We start from the raw sequence: 19435 nt of genomic DNA on the forward strand, positions 1-19435 counted from the left end.
ACCTTTCCATCTGGAAGTTCTATAGACATTTCAAATTTTGCACCTTCAAATTTTCATACCTCTGCTCATCCCTCCTGCCTTATTTCTCTTCTGTCCCCACTTTTTTTTTTTTTTTTAATTTTTTTTTTCAACGTTTATTTATTTTTGGGACAGAGAGAGAGCATGAATGGGCGAGGGGCAGAGAGAGAGGGAGACACAGAATAGGAAACAGGCTCCAGGCTCTGAGCCATCAGCCCAGAGCCCAACGCGGGGCTCGAACTCACAGACCGCGAGATCGTGACCTGGCTGAAGTCGGACGCTTAACCGACTGCGCCACCCAGGCTCCCCTGTCCCCACTTTCTCCATGTTCCTTTTCTCACTAGATCACACAATCACTTGGACAGGTTCTAAGATAGTTACTGTAAGTCATGTGTAATTCTTTCAATTCTGTCACAGATTCAGTACAAATCTGTGACCACCATCTTCAGTTTCATGCATAATAGATAATGAATGCTTAAGTTTACTGACTCAATAATTAACACCTTACAGGATATTTCTACTGTGGGTTTTTTTTTCCCCCTCACAGTGTAATACAAAATTAGGTAAATATGAAGCCTTAAGATACAGTTTGTAATGAACTCTGATCCCTGGATACTAGCTACATGAGTTCTTACATATTTTGACCACTGCATCTAATTTTAATGACTTCATATTAATTAGGATTGTGCGTTTACAGCAAACAGTGACGTTTAAGGATGTGGCTGTGGACCTCACCCAGGAGGAATGGCAGCAGCTGAAACCTGCTCAGAGGAACTTGTACCGGGATGTGATGCTAGAGAACTACAGCAACCTAGTCACAGTAGGTAAGGGTAGCTTTGCAATTTTACATAGAATTCCTTCCCATTTTTGAAATGTATGAAGATTTTAACTTGCCTTTTCTTCACATGATTGTATGTATTCATCTGCAGGGTGAAGCCTAATTACTTTGTCTCACTGTGGAAATTCCTTTCTCCTTATCCTTCACAGACCCTCAAGCCCCTAAGACTCAGCCCAAGGTGTGGATAGTTGTCTCCAGCATTAACATGCAAGTCCTTTGCTATTTCCTGTAATAGGTTATCAAGTCACCAAACCAGATGTGATCTTCAAGTTGGAACAGGAAGAGGAGCCATGGGTGATAGAGGAAGAAATGCTTGGGAGGCACTGTCCAGGTGAGTAAGCAAAAAAGCAGCTCTGAATGAGAAAGCCACACAACAATTGTTCATGGGGTTGACACCATTTCACATTTTCCAAGATTTTTTTTTCTTTAAGTGTATTTATTCCGAGGGGGAGAGAGAGAGGGTGAGAGAATCCCAAGCAGGCTCCACACTGACAGTGCATAGCTTGATGCAGGGCTCTAACTCATGAATCATGAGATCATGACTTAGCTGAAGTCAGACATTTAACCAACTGAGCCACCCAGGTGCCCCCCTTTGGCTAATTTTATACATTTCCTGCTCCAGATGTTGAAATAGCAATTTCTCTAGAAATGCCTGCTTCCTTTAGTGGGAAATGATTTGGAGACCAAAATCCGGGCACAGTGCTTGCTCATTGCTTCTAGAGCTGGACAAAGCCAGGAAAAATACACTTTTTAGATAGAAAAAAAATGTATGTGTTCATACTGATACATCCAATTCAAATTAAGGAGTATAGGGTTGTTACTTACCTTTTTTGTTTTGTTTTTGTATCTTTTATACTGAAAATATTGGCTCCTTATTGCATTAAAATATTTATTTGCTTGGGGTGCCTGGGTGGCGCAGTCGGTTAAGCGTCCGACTTCAGCCAGGTCACGTTCTCGTGGTCCGTGAGTTCGAGCCCCGTGTCGGGCTCTGGGCTGATGGCTCAGAGCCTGGAGCCTGTTTCCGATTCTGTGTCTCCCTCTCTCTCTGCCCCTCCCCCGTTCATGCTCTGTCTCTCTCTGTCCCAAAAATAAATAAATGTTGAAAAAAAAAAATTAAAAAAAAAATATTTATTTGCTTAATCCGTATATATTTCTCAACCTTGGCACTGCTAACATTTTGGCTAGATAATTCTTTGCTGTGGGGGACTAGCCTATACATTGTAGGATGTTTATGTAGGGTGTAGAATGTTTAGCACCCTCTGTGGCCCTCTACTTATTAGGTGCTAGGAGCACCAATCCCCTTTCTCACCACTCCCCCAGTCATGACAGCCAAAAATGTCTCCAGACCTTCCAGATACTGCCAAATGTCTCTTGAGGCCCCAAACTGATCTAATACATATATATATATATATATATATATATATATATATATATATATATATATAATACATATATATATGTGTGTGTGTGTGTGTATATATTGCATATTGCATATTACATATATTACATATTATATATATTGTGTATATATATATATAATATATATATAATATATATTAACAATAATACCATTATTACTAATGATTAAAAGACTACTAAATGTAGTTTAAGACTTCTTTGGTTGTATTTTTTTCTCGTTCATGATATAGTCAAACTACTGTGTTTAAAAAGTCACTTTAAAGGGACTAAGTGGCCCTAACTTGATATGTAGGTTTACTTGTTTCCATTTGTTTTCAATTTTTAAGAGTTATTTTTTTCCTCTTTTTTTAGATTTAATTTTTTTTAATTATGTAAAAATTTACATGATTCCAGTGTCAAAGCTATAAAACAAATCAGAGATGTCATGCTTCTTTCTATTCAGGATATATAAGTGAAAAGAAATCAATGTGCAGAACAGCATTTAGAATATGCTACTTTTTTTATAAAAAAGAGTGGCAGAGGCACGTGTGTTAGATATGTGTTACATGTATGTATATGTATATACATATATGTTTAGTATATGTATAAATTAAAAGAATATAGGAATAACCTCAAAACTAATAAAAATGCTTACCTGTCAGGCAAGGGAGGAATCAGTGTTTCAGGGATAGGGTGGAATCTAGTCTTTTCTGAATATGCTGCTATTTGGTAATTTCCAATTATTATCAACTTGATATTAATGAAAGATGAGGTTTAGTACTCTTGCACCACCACTACCACTTCCCCTTTCCTTTTTCTCTGGATATAGATATATCACAATTTTCGGCTAACTTGATTTTCACTGCTTACTTTGTTCTTTTAGGTGATATATTGTTACTACTGAGCCAAGAAATGACTATTAATTACATATCCTTATATAAATTGCTGTCATTCCTAGGGTTACTATTTGCCCAATTTTTCTGTTTGCTTTGTTTTCTATATATTTTCTATATATATTTTTTCTATATATTATATATATGTTTTAATGAGACTCTCAAATCCTTGTTTAAGTAGGGAATCAAGCAGTGTCATTAGTTTTTCTTATTTTGATGCATCAAAGGATAAAAAGGAAATTCCAAAAATTCTTGTAGCTAACAAATTTTTGATGCTTTTTGAGTAGGAGACTGTTGGATTAGAACCTAGGAGTTTTTTGTGGAGTTCCAAATGGCAATTGTAGAATTCCAGTTGTGTGGGTCTTTTATTTTTAATCTTCTCATCTGCTACCTGGAGGTAGATGCCAGCATTCATGAAGGACAAACAACAGAAAAGGATTGGAGGGGCGCCTAGGTGTCTCAGTCATTAAAGTGTCTGACTTCAGCTCAGGTCATGATCTCATGGTTCGTGGGTTTGAGCCCCATGTCAGGCTTTGTGCTGACAGCTCAGAGGCTGGAGCTTGCTTCAGATTCTGTGTCTCCCTCTTTCTCTGCCCCTGCCCTGCTTGTGCGCTCTCAAAAATAAATAAACTTTATTTTATATATATATATATATATATATATATATATACACGCATATATATGTATAATTATATATGCATATATATGTATAATTAATTTAAATCATATTCAGAACCCTATATGCAAGTGTTTCTAGGAAATGTAGTTGTTTTTTTTTTTTTAATTTTTTTTTTAACGTTTATTTATTTTTGGGATAGAGAGAGACAGAGCATGAATGGGGGAGGGGCAGAGAGAGAGGGAGACACAGAATCGGAAACAGGCTCCAGGCTCTGAGCCATCAGCCCAGAGCCCGACGCGGGGCTCGAACTCACGGACCGCGAGATCGTGACCTGGCTGAAGTCGGACGCTTAACCGACTGCGCCACCCAGGCGCCCCGGAAATGTAGTTCTAACTCACCCTCTGCAGGACGGAGAAACATAGTACGAGGTTGGAAAGATGTTACTTAAGTAAATCCATAATACTTGCCTCAGGGAGTGTAATTGCTCCCTAAGAGGAGCAATTAAAGAGGAGTTAATTAGAGGAGCAATTAAAGAGGAGTTAATCCTCTTCAGGCATCTTATCTCTGCTTTATGAGTACCTGAATCCTTTAATTTGTTCTCTTTTCCAGTGCTTTGTGGCCAAATTACTTTGTTACCTGACTTTTACATCTTAGTAGTACTTTAACTTCTTAGCCCTGCTATTAGTTATCAGTTCCCTATATGCCTTTCATTTCCATTCTTTTGTTGAAATCTCTTGTTTACCTTCTTTATACTCGTCTTTTTTTTCCTTGTGGGTTTGACCTTTAATTCTTTTACTGTCATTTTGATAGATTTTTAGGGAGAAGGGAGAAATAAACATATATATTCAATCCACTGTGTTTAACCACAAGTTTTACTTTCATCCTCTGGTCATTTTGACTCCCTATCCAGTCATTTATATATTCACCCTTTCATCTTAATTATTCTGTTCATGTTACTGATTTCTGCATTATATAAGCACACTTTTAAAATCAATCAAAGCTACTTAGGCCTATCAGTGTCAGTTTTCTCTCCATAATATTTTCTATCGGAGTTAACCCCTTAAAACTTAAAAACTAGGGACATTTGTACTTTGGATTTCTTTCATATTGGGAGACTAGAGTCAATATCAAAGACCAACTCTGTAGTAGCAAATTTCTGAAATGTTATTAATAGTATAAAGCAGAAAAATTCAAAAGTAATAATTTTTGGTCCTCCATTTTAGAAGTTTGGGAAGTTGATGAACAACAGATCAAGAAGCAACAGGAAGCACTTGTGAGGAAAGTCACATCCATCTCCAAGAAAACTCTGATTAAGGAAAATGTCATTGAATGTAAAAAAGTTGCAAAAATATTTCCTTTGAACTCAGATATTATTACTTCAAGACCAAACTTCTATGAATGTGACTCATTTGATAAAGATTTGGAACATAATTTAGACTTACTTAGTTATGATAAGGACTGTATAAGAGAGGAAAATTATGAATATAATAAATACAGGAAGCCATTTTACCCTTGCTCATCCCATGTTCTAACCCCCTTTAAGTGTAATCAGTGTGGACAAGACTTCAATCATAGATTTGACCTCATCAGACATGAGAGAATTCATGCTGGAGAGAAACCCTACGAGTGTAAGGAATGTGGAAAAGCCTTCAGCAGGAAGGAAAATCTTATTACACATCAAAAAATTCATACTGGGGAGAAACCATATAAATGTAATGAATGTGGAAAAGCTTTCATTCAGATGTCAAACCTTATTAGACACCAGAGAATTCATACAGGGGAGAAACCTTATGCATGTAAGGATTGTTGGAAGGCCTTCAGTCAGAAATCAAATCTCATTGAACACGAGAGAATTCATACTGGAGAAAAGCCCTATGAATGTAAAGAATGTGGAAAATCCTTCAGCCAGAAGCAAAATCTTATTGAACACGAGAAAATTCATACTGGGGAGAAACCTTATGCATGTAATGAATGTGGTAGAGCCTTTTCTCGAATGTCATCTGTTACTCTACACATGAGAAGTCACACAGGGGAAAAACCCTATAAATGTAATAAATGTGGAAAAGCCTTCTCTCAATGTTCAGTGTTTATTATACATATGAGAAGTCATACAGGTGAGAAACCCTATGTATGTAGTGAATGTGGGAAAGCATTCTCTCAAAGTTCATCCCTTACTGTACATATGAGAAATCATACAGCTGAGAAACCCTATGAATGTAACGAGTGTGGAAAAGCCTTCAGCAGGAAAGAAAATCTCATTACACATCAGAAAATTCACACTGGAGAGAAACCGTATGAATGTAATGAATGTGGGAAAGCTTTTATTCAGATGTCAAACCTCATTAGACACCAGAGAATTCATACTGGTGAGAAACCTTATGCATGTGCAGTATGTGGGAAAGCCTTTAGTCAGAAATCAAATCTCACTGAACATGAGAAAATTCATACTGGAGAAAAACCTTATCATTGTAATCAATGTGGAAAAGCTTTCAGTCAGAGACAAAATCTCCTCGAACATGAAAAAATTCACACTGGAGAGAAACCATTTAAATGTAATGAATGTGGTAAAGCCTTCTCTCGAATCTCATCCCTTACTCTTCATGTGAGAAGTCATACAGGAGAGAAACCTTATGAATGTAATAAATGTGGAAAAGCCTTCTCTCAATGCTCATTACTTATTATACATATGAGAAGTCATACTGGTGAGAAACCCTTTGAATGTAATGAATGTGGGAAAGCATTCTCTCAAAGAGCATCCCTTTCTATACATAAGAGAGGTCATACAGGTGAGAAACGCCGAGTGTACTAAATGAGGGAAGGCCTTTTCTTAAATTCAACTCATGCTTTACTTAACTTTTGAAATACATTGGTGTAAACTCAAAACAAGATCTTTATGGAAAAATTATAAAACTTTATTGGAGGGCATAAGACTTGAATAAATAGAAATACCATGTATAGAGATGGAAAAACTCAATATCATAAAAATGTCAGTTCTCCAAAATGAATCTATTGACCTAATATAGTACCAAACATCTAACAAGAATTTTCTAGGATCTTTACAAAATGATTCTAAAATTCATGTGAAATGGAAGTCCCTGGATTGCTGAGATGATTTTGAATAAGAACAGCAAGGACCCATCTTCTACCATATATTACACAAAAGTTATGGTCATTAAATAGTGTGTGGTATCAGAGCATGAATAGATAAGCAGATTTTACAGAATAGAATGCCTAGGAATAAGTCAATGAATATATGCAAACCTGGTGTATATTATACATAACAATGACATCATGAATCAATAGAGAAATGACAGCCAATAAAATTTGTTGGAGTATTTGGTTCTCCATATTGGGGAAAATAAAACTACATGCAATCTTACAATATATAAAGAAAACAGAATTCCAAAGGATTTGAACACTGGAATGTGAAAAGCCAAACTGAAATTCTTGGGAGGAAATACAGAATGTTGTCTATGGTTTTGAGGCAGCGAATCATTTTTTTAAAAGGCAAAAGGACCCTGCAGTTCCATTTCTGTATATTCATCATAAAGAAACAAATATGCGTAAATATATATATATATATATATATATATATACACATATATATATATATATACACTAAATTATGGATGAGGTAATGGATAAATAAAATGTGATATAGTCAAATAATGGAATAGTATACAGCAGTTAAAAGCAATAGACTAGATCTGTATTTTGTAACATGGATAGTTATGTAAAACAATGTTGAGTGGAAAAAAAATCAAAATCCTCAAATGAAACATTGTGTAATGACATTCATATAAATTGGAATTAAATCATAAAGAACAGAACTATGTTTTTATTATTATTGAAATATGTATGTATGTAAAATGGACTAGAAGGGTACATACCAAATTATTATTAGTATTTTCTCTGGCAGGGTATTGATCAAAGGGGACTTTTAGCTTTATTTGTAATTTTTACGCCTTAATAAAGATCGAGAGCATATAAATCTTAAAAATTAATGATTCGCAGTGGCAATATGGATGGCTTGTCTTAACGGTGTTTTTGTAGTTATTTCTCAGACCTTATGGCTTGGGGGAAGCCTGTGCCCATAGAAAAAAACTGAGCTATTTTATCAAAAATATTTCCAGAAAATTAGTAATTGGAAGTGATAGTCCTATTTACTATACAATATGAAATTAGCATACTTTATCAATCTTATGTTTTTTTTTACATTTTAACATTTCTAAAATTGTGATTCATTTTTTTACCAATTATGTTTTAGATTTAATTATTTATTAAAATTTTGAAAATCAGATGGGAGTATGATAAATCAAGTATGATTTTATTTACTATTTTATTTTAGGGCACTATGGTCTACTAATGATTCCTTCTCTCAATATATCTTGCATTATTTGGCAACAGGTTTGTTGGATTCATAGCTAACTAATTAGTAATATATTTAGAGTCAATATGGAGAAAATAACATTTTCCTGAGAATTGACTCTGTGACCAGTTTTCTTGCCCTGTAGGTTTCCATAAAACCAGGACAAACATTAATATCATAGGTAATCATTACAACATTTTGGAATGAGAAAGCCTTTTATTTTCTTGAGATGGCCATAAACAATTATGTAACATTGCTTCCACTCTTAACCTACAGATTATTTTATTCCTTTCATAACCCTTGATTTATACGACCTATCTTATTTTGGTTGGAAATGGTAGCGGTCTAGACCCTGAACAGTAAAAACATAGTTCCTATAAAAGGATTTCATTCTCTATAATCTATAATAATATATGAACCACCCGTTAAGGTAAATGTTTTGTTATGCCATCTCACAATATAACTAATGCACAGAAAATCATTGGTGCCTTTTTAAAAGGGAGATTAGAATAGGAGCTATTAAAAGTGAACTTTAGCATTGAATGCTTGAATATTAACTATATTTGTTCGAGGGTGATTTCACAAAAGAAAACCTCAAACTAAAGTAGGGATATACAAACATGACCGTATCACTTTTGACTTTTATTAGCTACTTTTAGAGATTGACACTGACTTACATTTGTAAATGGCAGGGACCAATTTTCATGAAAACAACAATTTACCAAAATTTAAGTATCTAAAGGAGTATTGTCATTTCAGAGTCTCTTCTTCATTCCTTTTTTTTTTTTCCTTTTTTTAAGTGTTTATTTTTGAGAGACGGAGCACAAGCAGGGGAGGGGCAGAGAGAGAGGGAGACAGACACAGAATCTGAAGCAGCTCCAGGCTCTGAGCTGTCAGCACAGAGGCGGGGCTTGAACACACAAAACATGAGATCATGACCTGAGCTGAAGTTAAACGTTTAACTGACTGAGCCACCCAGGCACTCCCATAGTCTCTTCTTTAGTAGGTTTTATGCTAAGTCCAGTTTTGCCAGCATACCTAATTTTTGTAGACTTTTTACAAAATAGTTTTCAAAGTTCATGTGTTATCTACATAAGAAAACCTGTGTTTCATGAGTATGTGCAGAAATTAGAACCCTTGTGCATTTTTAACAGGAATGTAAAATGGTATAGCTGCTGAGGAAAACAGTTTAGCAGTTCCTCAAAAAATTACCATATGATTCTGCATTTCTCTACCTAAGTATATATCCAGAAGAATTGAAAGCAGGGGTTCAAACTGATCCTTGTACACTAGTGTTCATAGTGGCATATTCAGAATAGCCAAAAAATGGAAACAATCCAAGTGTCCAGCAATAGATGAACAGATAAACAAAATGTGGGATATACAAAAAGTGGAATATTATGCAGCCATGCAAAAGAAATTTGGATACATACTACGACGTAACTGAACCTTGGAAAAGTATGATTCCCATGTACATAAGGTAACTAGAATAGGTAAATTCATACAGGAAGTATGATAGAGATTACTGGAATAAAGGAGGAAGAAATGGAGAATTATTGTTTAATGGGTACATTGGTTCTGTTTCAGATGAGAAAATTCTGGAAATAGTGATGATTATAAAACATTATGAATATACTTAATGCCACTTAATTGTACAGGTAAAATTGTTAAAATGTTAAGTTTTATGTTATTAATGTTTTAACACATATGCACATGCACAAGTTTAGAAATACCCAATTTTTTAATGCCAACATCTGAACTATTTTAGAGTCATTCTCTATTGATAACTTTTTCTCTTGATTCTTTCTTACCTTTCCTATATTTTTGCTTATCTACTAATTTTGATTGTATACTGAACTTTGTGAATATGTTGTAGAGATTATGAATTTTGTTGTAATTTTCTGGAGAATGTTGTCTTTGTCCTAAAAACAGCTACATTGGCTGGATTTAAAATCCAGCAATAGCTGAAGTATCTGCTTCATTCTTTACATCTTCTAGCTATTGATTTCTATAGGCTCTTTGGAGTTTACATAAATTTGTGAAGTTCAGGCATCAGCCAAAGATTTGGACAGAATTTATAAGTAGATGTTGAATCTCCTCTCTGTAGCTCCTCCTTTTATTTTTAAAGAGTTTTTAAAACAGCCTGAAACTTCATCCTCCAACTTCTCAGGACAATAATACTGTGGCTCTCTATTTGAGTTTAGCTACCCCATACCACAGAGGCTGGAAAGTTCCATTACATGATAACCTGTATAAAAATTAATGTCTCACAGTATACTTTTCTTTTTTTCAGAGGTCAACTTCCCTTCAATTTTTTTTGCCTGTTTTTGGTTGTTCCCCAATGCTTTCACATTGTGTGTGTGTGTGTGTGTGTGTGTGTGTGTGTGTGTGTGTGTGTGTATAAAATATATATACTCCAGAGTTGATTATCTTTTTTTTTTTGCAATCCATGAAACATTTTATTTTGAGTTAATATTTATGTATTTATTTTTAATTTTATCTTCAAGTTGGCTAACATACAGTGTACTCTTAGCTTCAGGAGTTGATTCCAGGGATTCATCACTTGACATATAACACCCAGTGCTCATCCCAACAAGTGCCCTCCTTAATGTCCATCACCCATTTTCCCCACCCTCCCACCCCAAACCCCCATCAACTCTCAGTTTGTTCTCCCTATTTATGGTTTTCCTCCCTCTCTGTTTTTATCTTAGTTTTCCTACCCTTCCCCTATGATCATCTGTTAAGTTTCTGAAATTCCACATATGAATGAAATCATATATCTTTTTCTGACTTATTTCGCTTAGCATAATACCCTCCAGTTCATCCACATTGTTGCAAATGGCAAGATTTCATTCTTTTTCATCACCGAGTACTATTCTCTTGTGTGTGTGTGTGTGTGTGTGTGTGTGTGTGTGTGTGTGTGTGTGTATATATATATATATATATATATATATATATATATATATACATACCACATCTTTTTACCCCACTCATCAGTTGATGGTCATTTGGACTCTTCATAATTTGGCTATTGTTGATAGCGCTGCTATAAACATTGGGGTGCATGTGCCCCTTCAAATCAGCACTCCTGTATCCTTTGGATAAATTCCTAGTAGTGCAATTGCTGGGTCATAGAGTGATTCTATTTTTAATTTTTTGAGGAACCTCCATATTGTCTTCCAGAGTGGCTGCACCAGTTTGCATTCCCACCAACAGTACAAAAAGGTTCCCCTTTCTTCACATGCTCACCAACATCTGTTGTTTCCTGAGTCGTTAATTTTAGCAGTTTTTAACTGCTAATTTTAACTCTGACCAGCGTGAGGTGGTATCTCAGTGTAGTTTTGATTTGTATTTCTCTAAAGATGAGTGATGTTGAGTATCTTTTCCTGTGTCTGTTTGCCGTTTGGATGTGTTCTTTGGAAAAGTGTCTATTCATGTCTTCTGCCCATTTCTTCACTGGATTATTTGTTTTTACGGTGTTGAGTTTGGTAAATTCTTTATAGATTTTTGATACTAACCCTTTATCCAATATGTCATTTGCAAATATCTTCTCCCATTCTGTCAGTTGCCTTTTAGTTTTGTTGATTGTTTCCTTTGCTGGGCAGAGCTTTTGATTTTTTTTTTTTTAATTTTTGATGCTTATTTTTTGGGAGACAGAGTGTGAGCAGGGGAGGGGCAGAGAGAGAGGGAGACACAGAATCTGAAGCAGGCTCCAGGCTCCGAACTGTCAGCATAGACCCCGATGTGGGGCTCGAACTCATGAACCGTGAGTTCATGGCCTGAGCTAAAGTTGGACGCTTAACCAACTGAGCTGCCCAGGCACCCCTGAAACTTTTTACCTTGATGAGATCCCAATACTTAATTTTTGCTTTTATTTCTCCTGCCATTGGAGCCATGTCAAGTAAGAAGTTGCTGCAGCCGAGGTCAAAGAGGTTGGTACCTGTTTTCTCCTATAGGATTTTGATAGTTTCCTGTCTCACATTTAGGTCTTTCATCCATTTTGAATTTATTTTTGTGTATGGTGTAAAAAAAGTGGTCAAGTTTCATTCTTCTGCATGTTGCTGTCCAGTTCTCCGAGCACCATTTGCTAAAGAGACTGTCTTTTTTCCATTGGATACTCTTTCCTGCTTTGTTGAAGATTAGTTGGCCATAAATTTGTGGGTCCATTTCTGGGTTCTCTATTCTATTTCATTGATCTTTGTGTCTGTTTTTGTGCCAATACCATACTGTCTTGATGATTACAGCTTTGTTAATACAGGCTAAAGTCCAGAATTGTGATGCCTCCAGCTTTGGTTTTCTTTTTCAACATTACTTTGGTTATTTGGGGTCTTTCGTGGTTCCATACAAATTTTAGGATTGTTTGTACTAGCTCTGTGAAGAATGCTGGTGCCATTTTTATTGGGATTGCATTGAATGTGTAGATTGCTTTGGGTAGCATTGACATTTTAACAATATTTGTTCTTCTAGTCCATGAGTATTTTCCATTTCTTTGTGACTTCTTCCATTTCTTTCATAAGCTTTCTATAGTTTTTAGCATACAGATCTTTTACCAAAGTTTATTATCTTTTATGGATTAATCTGAAATAAGGCCATTTGTCACTACAAAAAGTAGAAATAGAAGATGACATTTGAGTAGAGAACTGAAGGAGGTGAGGGAATAAGTCATGGGGAAATTTGGATAAAGAACACAACTATAGAGAACAGAATCTCTAAAGACCCTTCAGTGAGAGCATGCCTGATATATTCAAGTACTGATAAGGAGTAGGACTTTGGTTAGAGTAAATTAAGAAGAGAGTAGTAATTGATAAAATTTAGAAAGAGATTGAGAGCCAGATTAAGTAGTGCCTTAAAGATGAGTCTAGGAAGGAGTTTAGGTTTTGTTTTGTAATAACTGTAAGACCATTGGAAGGCTTTAAGCAAAAGATTAACACAATCTGACTTAAGTTTTAAAAGAATTGTCTTAAAAATTGTCTTATAGGACCTAATTATAATAAAGGAGCAAGTGTGGAACCAGAGATACAAATCAAGAGGCTTCAGATAAAAGTTACTTAGATCTGTGTGATAGTGGTTGATGTATTGAGAAGTAGTAAATTTCTTGAGACATTTTCAAGGTAGAGCTGTAAAGACTTGGCTGATAGGTTTGATGTGGTTCATTAGACGAAGAGAAGAATCAAAGCTATTGCCAAGATCTTTGGCCTGATCAACTTGAAAGATGTAATGTCCATCTGTTGAGACGGAAAATCTGTTGTACCAGCTGTTTTGTGGGTCTAGATGAACAAGGGGATATGCCTAGATTTCCAAGCACAGAATCCTACTAGACAGATATATGGATACGGAATCCAGAAGATAAGGATGACTAGAGATATACTTTCATGAGTTGTTAGGATATTAATTGTACTTAAAGCCAATGGACTGGATGAGAAGAGATCTAAGGACTGACCTCAGGGAGGGGGGTGGTGTGTGTGGCAGAATTCCAGCATTTAGAGATCAGAGAAGCAAAGAGGAAGCAGCATAGGTGACAAGAAAGTAGACCTAGGGAATTAGGAGAAAACCAAAAAAGGGTCATATACTGAAGGCAAAGTGAATAAAAAGTGTTTTAAAAAGGGGGAAGTAATGAACTTTATCAAATTTTGCTAATTGGTCAAATAAAAAGAAGACTGAGAAACTGATCATTCAGTTATTTAGCAGTGTTAAAGTCATTGGTTACCTTGACAAAAGTAGTTTAAGTGGCAGTAAGTAAAATTCTGAGAATGAAGAGAGGAAACAGAGGTAAAATGACTATAGTGATGGGAGATTTTACAATTGTTCTAAGTGACTGATCAAGCAGACAGGTTATTAAGCTTATAGATAATTTGAATAGCACAGTTAATGAATTTTACCTACTGGGACATATCTAGCACATGCAGCTGGCAACTTTCAAAATATACATTCTTTCCAAGCAAACCTGGAGCATTTATGGAAGTTGATAATAAAGTATCAATTTCATTGATGTAGAATTTAAGAAACAAAACAAAGAAAAAAAAAAAAAAACCCAGACTCTTAAATACAGAGAACAAACTGGTAGTTGCCAGAGGAAAGGGGGAGGGGGGGTGAAATAAAGGGAATTAAGAGTACAGTTATGGCGATGAGCACTGAGTAAGGTATAGAATTGTTGAATCTTATTGCACACTTGAAACTAATGTAACACTGTTAATTAGACTTCAATGAAAAAAAAAAGCAAGTATCAATCAAATATCAGTAGATGATATCTTAAACTGCACTCATCACATTGAAGTTAAACCACACATCAGTTACAAAATGCATAGGTACTCTCAGTGATCAGAAAACAGGAAAGTTATCAAAGACTACTGGGGTCATTTTAAAAGACACAGGAATCATCTTCAAAGGACTCTTACTGACCAAACATAAGACAGTGTTTTTTAATACTTACTTGTTTTTGAGAGAGGAAGAGACAGAGACAGGGAGAGAGGAAGACAGAGGATCCAATGCAGGCTCTGCACTGTCAGCGCAGAGCCCGATGTGGGACTTGAACTCATAAACCATGAGATATAACCTGAGCTGAGATCAACCTTAACCAACAGAGCTATCCAGGGCCCCAAAGATAAGACAATTTTAACAAGAAAAAGACTAACAACTACAGATGATTGAAATATAGCAATTTGTGAAAATCCATAAGATCAACTGTCTGCAGGAAAGCAAGATATCAAAACTCATTGGGGGGGCACGTGGGTGGCACAGTTGGTTGAGCATTGACTTCAGCTTGGGTCATGATCTCACCATTTTTTAATTCAAGCCCCACATCAGGCTCACTTGTCAGTGCGGAGCCCACTTCAGATCCTATGTCTGCCTCTCGCTGACCCTCCCCTGCTTCTGTGCTCTCTCAAAAAGGAATAAACATTAAAAAAACCTTTATATATAAAACCTTTATATATAAAAACCTTTATACTATATATATATATATATATATATATATATATATATATATATATATATAGTACCAACTTCTTATATGAAAAGCATGATAATTAGGGGCGCCTGGGTTGCTCAGTTGGTGGAGCATCTGACTCTTGATTTTGGCTCAGGTCATGATCCCAGGGTCATGAGATCTAGCCCCATATTCTCTCTTTCTCTCCCTCTGCCCCTTTCCCCTGCTTGTACTCTCTCTTAAAAAAATAAAAATAAAAACATAATTAAAGAGAATTAAAATTTTATTTTGCTTTCTCCATATGAATTGTATTTCATAGTACCAAATAGTCCTAGTAAAGGTATAAAATAGCTAAATAATTTATAAAGTAAAGTTCTATACAGAATAGTTCTAGTTAACAATTGTAAGAAGAATGCTAGAATTAGAAAAATCAACATTTTACAACCTCAATGAAGTAACTGATTCAAGCGGTAAGTATCAATGAATACTAAAACCCTAAATAAAGGGTGATTGAGAAATGGGTAGTTTTAGGATACCAACGTGTCACCCTATATAAAATACAACTTTATTTTTTTTAAGTTATTAGAATATCACCCTGATGATTTTTTTAAACTTTATTTATTTTGAGAGAAAGAGCATGAGCAGGGGAGGAGCAGAGAGAGAGGGAGACAGAGAATTACAAGCAGGCTCCATGCTGTCAGTGCAGAGCCTGACGTGGGGCTTGATTCCACAAACCATGAGATCATGAACTGAGCTGAAATCAAGAGCTGGCCACTAAACCGACTGAGCCACCCAGGCACCCCTAAAATATAACTTTAAAGTGGAAAGATCAGGGGCACCTGGGTGGGTCAGTTGGTTAGGCATCAGACTTCAGCTTAGGTCATGATCCCCCCAGTTGTGGGTTGGAGCCCGACACTGGGCTCTGTGCTGACAGCTCAGAGCCTGGAGCCTGCTTTGGATTCTCTATGTCTCTCCCTACCCCTGCCCCAGTCGCACTGTGTGTGTATCTCTCAAAGATAAATAAACATTAAAAAGTTTTTTAATTTTAAGTGGAAAGATCAGTTTCATCACTGGTCAATCTCAGCCTCAAAGTAGGACAACTAAATATTATGGGCTAATTGATGTTATACAGCATAAAGACAGAGCCAATAATTTTTAAAATCTAATCAAATGTTTAATTTCATTTACTAACAATACCCATAAAATGTAGAGAAAAAGATCAGTAATGTGAAACAGAAGCAATCAGGCAAGTTGCATTTTCTTCAGGACAACTAACCTGTTTAATTAAAGCAATGGCGTGAAAACAAAGGAATATTCTAGATTAAGAGAGACTTCAGAGACAACAGTCAATGCATGGACCCTCTTTGGATTCTTTTCTGATGAAAACAATGGCAAAAAAGATATCTGGGAGTGTAGTTGTAACACTGCATTTTTCTGATAACTAATGATGTGGAATATCTTTTTGTATATTATAGGCCATTTAGGTATCTTCATTTGTGAAGTGCCTATTGTATATTGTCCACATATTTACTGGCTTGTATGTCTTTATTAATTTGTGGATATATGTTCTGGATATATATTCTTTGCCAGAGATATGAATTATTTCTCCCACTAGCTTGACTTTTTACTTTTTTAAAGGTATCGCTTAATGAATAGAATTTCTTAAATCTTAGGGACATCTAATTTATCAGTGTTTTTTTTCTTTTATGGTCAGTGTTTCTTGTATCAATTTTAAAAATCCTTGCCATACCACGGGGCACCTGGGTGGCTCAGTTTGTTGAGCATCCAACTTTGGCTCAGGTCATGATCTTGTGGTCTGTGAGTTCCAGCCCCACATGAGCTGTCAGCACAGAGCCTGGGCCCTGCTTCAGATTCTGTGTCTCCCTGTCTCTCTGCCCCTCTCCCCCCACTCTCTGTGTCTCTCTCAAAAATAAATAAACATTAAATTTTAAAAAAACCCTTGCCGTACCAATATCATAAAGACATTTCCCTATGTTTTCTTCCAGAAACTTTGTTTTACCTTGTACATATAGGTCTGCTATTGGTTTTGAATTATTATGTATAATTTGAACTAAGGATCAAGGTTCATTTTTTTCCTCACATAGATATCCAGTTGACTTAGCATTATGCAATGAAAAGACCATTATTTAACTATTGAAATTCAGTGGCTTCTTTGTCATAAACCTGGTGTCTAAAAATGTTCAGTCTATTTTCGGACTTTCTATTCTGTCCTATTATCTACTTACTTTGCACCAAACTACACATTTGTTTACTGTGACTTTATATTATTTATTTATTTTCTTATTAAAAAATTTTTTTTAATGTTTGAGAGAGACAGAGTGAGTAGGGGAGGGGCAGAGAGAGACATAGAGTCTGAAGCAAGTACCAGACTCTAAGCTGTCAGTACAGGGCCTGATGCAGGGCTTGAACTTCAGGAAACTGTGAGATCATGACCTGAGCCGAAGTCGGACACTTAACTGACTGAGCAACCCAGACTTCCCCAACTGTGACTTTAACACAAGTCTTGATATCTGGAAATGTAAATCCTTCAGCTTCTTCACATTTCCTTAGTGATACAGATCCTTTGCATTTCTGCGTATATTTTGGAATTGGCCTGACATTTTCCACAAAAAATTGTGCTGAAATTTTTTGGGGGGTTACATTTAATTTATTTATTAATTTACATGAAAATTGAACAATCTTAGAATCTTAGAATCTTAATCTTAGAATCCATGAATATGGTAAATCTTAGAATCCATGAATATGGTAAATCTAGGCCGCCATTCATTCTAATACACTTGGAGACAACAGGCCAGTGAGGAAAGAAGGAACAGTTTAATCGGGAGCTGGAAAATTTGTTTTTTTTATTTGGCAAAAAGATGAGATCTAACCTTCAACAATACTCAAAGATAAAGCCATATAGATGAAGGATTTTAATGTTAAAACTTAAAACACTGGTAAAAAAAAAAAAAAAAATATATATATATATATATATATATATATATATATATATAGTTGAATACCTTTTAGACATCGAGGTAAGAAAATATTTCTTTTTTTAAATTTTTTTCAACGTTTTTTAATTTATTTTTGGGACAGAGAGAGACAGAGCATGAACGGGGGAGGGGCAGAGAGAGAGGGAGACACAGAATCGGAAACAGGCTCCAGGCTCCGAGCCGTCAGCCCAGAGCCCGACGCGGGGCTCGAACTCACGGACCGCGAGATCGTGTCCTGGCTGAAGTCCGACGCTCAACGGACTGCGCCACCCAGGCGCCCCCACGGTCCGTGAGTTCGAGCCCCGCGTCGGGCTCTGGGCTGACGGCTCGGAGCCTGGAGCCTGTTTCCGATTCTGTGTCTCCCTCTCTCTCTGCCCCTCCCCCGTTCATGCTCTGTCTCTCTCTGTCCCAAAAATAAATTAAAAAACGTTGAAAAAAAAATTAAAAAAAAAATGAAACAATTTATATATTTGGCCATTGTAAGTGTTCAGTCACCATCAAATGAAATTTTAAAACAAAAAAAAAGTTATAAATTAGGAAAAGACATATGCCATACACATAACTAATAAAGAATTGATATCAAGAATATATATACTTTGGGGGATCCTGGGTGGCTCAGTCAGTTGGGTGTCTGACTTTGGCTCAGGTCATGATCTCATGGTTTGTGACTTCAGGCCCTGCATCTGGCTCTGTGCTGATGGCGTGGAGCCTGGAGCCTGCTTCAGATTCTGTATTTCCTTCTCTCTCTGCCCCTTTCCTATTTGCACTCTCTTTCTCTCTCAAAAAATAAACATTAAAAATAAAAAAAAAAGAATATATATATTTCAAACATTTCTAAAATCAGTAAGAAAAGCAAGGAGACACTGAGTGGCTCAGTCAGTTGAGCATCTGACTCTTGATTTTGGCTGAGGTCATGATGTCATGGTTCATGGGATCAAGTCCCTCGTCAGACTCTGTACTGATAGCACAGAGCCTGCTTGGGGTTTTCTCTCTCCCTCTCTCTCTGCCCCTTCTCCATTCACATGCACTCTCTTTCAAAATAAATACATAAACTTTAAAAAATATATAAATAAAAATAAAATCAGTAAGAAAAGTAAAACAACCCAATAGGAATATTGACAGGAAACATAAAAAAGCATTTCAAAAAAGAAAGTATGAGATCAATAAATATATGAAGAGAGATTCAATGTAATTAAGGATAGGAGAAATGCAAGTTCAAAAGCACAACAAAATATCATTTTACATCCTCCCAATTAGGAAATTTAGAGTCTAACAATAATGTATCAGTCAAGGCCTTTCAAGAAATAGATATCACTCAAACTGGGTAAGTTGAGTAGCGATTATTAAAGGAACTATTTATAAAAATGTGGACAGTAATA

At 35.9% G+C, this 19435-nt stretch overlaps 1 protein-coding gene across 1 annotated transcript in view; it reads left to right on the forward strand.

Annotated features, from left to right (window-relative positions):
• The window catches only part of ZNF793 (zinc finger protein 793), a 154214-nt gene that overhangs the window by 98988 nt on the left and 35791 nt on the right, over positions 1-19435 (forward strand). The window contains exons 5-7 of the mRNA XM_045045519.1: positions 716-842; positions 1092-1187; positions 4990-6561. Of these exons, the coding sequence (XP_044901454.1) occupies positions 716-842; positions 1092-1187; positions 4990-6561 (1795 nt within the window). The remainder of the gene's footprint in view (positions 1-715; positions 843-1091; positions 1188-4989; positions 6562-19435) is intronic.

Source organism: Felis catus, chromosome E2 (genome assembly GCF_018350175.1).
Source record: "Felis catus isolate Fca126 chromosome E2, F.catus_Fca126_mat1.0, whole genome shotgun sequence".
Taxonomy (NCBI): Eukaryota; Metazoa; Chordata; class Mammalia; order Carnivora; family Felidae; genus Felis; species Felis catus.